At 61.7% G+C, this 2,500-nt stretch overlaps 1 protein-coding gene across 1 annotated transcript in view; it reads left to right on the top strand.

The window, feature by feature from the left end:
- Positions 1 to 2,500, top strand: part of LOC123501055 (filamin-A-like) — a 163,812-nt gene that overhangs the window by 31 nt on the left and 161,281 nt on the right. The window contains 1 exon segment of the mRNA XM_045249635.1: positions 1 to 1,175. This exon segment is cut by the window's left edge and continues 31 nt beyond it. Within this exon segment, the coding sequence (XP_045105570.1) occupies positions 830 to 1,175 (346 nt within the window). The 5' untranslated portion in view covers positions 1 to 829.

Below are 2,500 nucleotides of genomic sequence, written 5' to 3'. Positions count from 1 at the left end.
GGCAGTGTTCCCCGCCCGCTCCCAACCCGCGCCGCGCCGCCCGCTGCCACCACCACCCTCACGCCCGCACCGCGCCGCACCTCGCCTGCCCCGACCCGACCCGCCGCGCACCGCCACGCCAGACTTCAAGCTCCTGTTAGCTCCTCGCCGCGGCCCCGTCAGGCAGGACCCAGCAGCAGCAGCAGCAGCAGCAGCATTAGGAGGCAGACACGCACGCACACACACGCTCCCGGGCACTATTCTTGCGGCCACGGCGGCAGCAAGCGTGGGTCGACCTGCAGCACACGGGCTATTTTAGAGAGTGTCTGGCGCCGCGCCACCACGCCACCCCGCCGCCCTGCCACCCGCTCCTGCCTCAGTCTGGTGGAGGCCTCAGGTGTAGTGCACGCAGCACCGCGGTGCGCCCGTCATGCTGTGACGCCCTCCGCACCTCCACCACCACCAGCGAGGAGGCGCCGCACGACGCCGCCACCACCACAGGAAGGTGACCGTGGTGTCCGGTGGGCGAGGCTACTCCGGGATTACCAGTGATGCGCCCCTGCCCCCGCCCCCGCCCCGTCACGCCCTACCGCTAGCCACACCGCCCCGCACCGCGCCGCCCCGCACCGCGCCGCCACCGCCGCCGCTGCAGCAGCATAACATAACGCCGCACACACGCACGCTCCTTACACTCACACTCTCACACATCTATCAGCAGTTTGAATTTGGCGGGAAGTGAGTGTGTGGTGTGGGTGGCGATAGCAGCGAAGCCCCGCCCCGGCCGGCGAGGCCCCTCCCTCCGGTGACCGCAGCAGCAGCAGCAGCAGCAGGAGGCTCAGGTGTGTTCAGGATGTACGGGCCAGGTGCGCCAGAGTACTGCCAGGCGGGCGAGGAGGAGGACGAGATGGCGGCCACGGAGCGCGAGTTAGCGGAGGACGCGCAATGGAAGAGAATCCAGCAGAACACGTTCACACGGTGGGCCAACGAGCACCTCAAGCAGGTGTCCAAGCACATCGGCAACCTGGAGACTGACCTCAGCGACGGCCTGCGCCTCATCGCCCTCATCGAGGTGCTGTCCGGCAAACACCTGCCCAAGCACAACAAACGACCCACCTTCAAGAGCCAGAAGCTGGAGAATGTGTCCGTGGCGCTCCAATTCCTTGAGCGAGACGAGAACATCAGGATCATCAATATAGGTGAGTACCCATGCACCCTGCCACCCCTACCCTGCCACCACCCTGCCACCACCTTGACATCACCCTGACCGGCATCCTACTGACCCCTACACCGGCCCCACGCCCTCCCCCAACCCTGCCACGCCGTGTCTGTCCTCCCCTGCCCCGCCCTGCCCTGCCCTGCCCTGCCCTGCCCCCCTGCCCCTCACCACGCCCCGCCCACCCTCTTCTCCATGCCTTTCACTCCTCTCTCTCTCTCACTCTCTCTCTCTCTCTCTCTCTCTCTCTCTCTCTCTCTCTCTCTCTCTCTCTCTCTCTCTCTCTCTCTCTCTCCCCTTAACATAACTGTCACCCCTTTAAGCCACGCCCCTCCCTTAAACTGTCACATACCTCACCCCTCATCCTACCCCCCCTCCGTCACCCCTCCTGTTGTTACCCTCTCATCCTATCACCCCACACCCCCAACTTAACAAGCAATGGGAGAGAGCAAAATTGGATTGTTATCTCTCTCTCTCTCTCTCTCTCTCTCTCTCTCTCTCTCTCTCTCTCTCTCTCTCAGACATAGGAAGGGCATATCTCCACCCCTCCCTCACCCCCCGTCACCCCTCCCCCCTTCACCCCTCCTTAACTTGCTTTAGGTTAAATGCGGGATGTCACTAGTTGGGTGATTCGTGGGGTGAAGGAGGGGGGGAGGGGTGAGCGGTGGGGTGTAATCTCTAACCGGTGGGGGTGTTCTGGATGCCTGGTGGGGTGAAGACTGGTTTTGTGGGGGAGAGGGATGGTGGGGTGAGTACTGTGCCTCCTTCTTCTCCTACATCTTCTTCTTCTTCTTCTTCTTCTTCGTCTTCTTCTTCTTCTTCTTCTTCTTCTTCTTCTTCTTCTCCTTCTTCTTCTTCTTCTTCTTCTCCTTCTTCTTCTCTTCCTTCTTCTTCTTCTTCTTCCTTCCTTCTCCTTCTCCTTCTCCTTCTCCTCCTCCTTCTCCTTCTCCTCCTCCTCCTCCTCCTCCTCCTCCTCCTCCTCCTCCTCCTCCTCCTCCTCCTCCTCCTCCTCCTCCTCCTCCTCCTCCTCCTCCTCCTCCTCCTCCTCCTCCTCCTCCACTACCACCACGATACCTGTTGCCACCTTGTCTCTCTCTCTCTCTCTCTCTCTCTCTCTCTCTCTCGTGACCTGACCTAACCGAATCTCGTGACCTTGGCCTGCGTGACCTTGCGTGACTGGGTAGACTCGTGACCTTGTTGGAACGCGTCTAGCTCTTGTATGGCTGCCTTGTGGGGGACGGGGAGTGGGGGAAGGGGGAGTGTCTGGGGGTTCTGGCTGGTTGGTGGTTTGCTTGTTGTTGTTGTTGT

Source organism: Portunus trituberculatus, chromosome 8 (genome assembly GCF_017591435.1).
Source record: "Portunus trituberculatus isolate SZX2019 chromosome 8, ASM1759143v1, whole genome shotgun sequence".
In the NCBI taxonomy this organism is placed as follows: domain Eukaryota; kingdom Metazoa; phylum Arthropoda; class Malacostraca; order Decapoda; family Portunidae; genus Portunus; species Portunus trituberculatus.
Note: the sequence above shows the minus strand (reverse complement) of the source record. Positions and strands in the feature narration are given on the sequence as shown.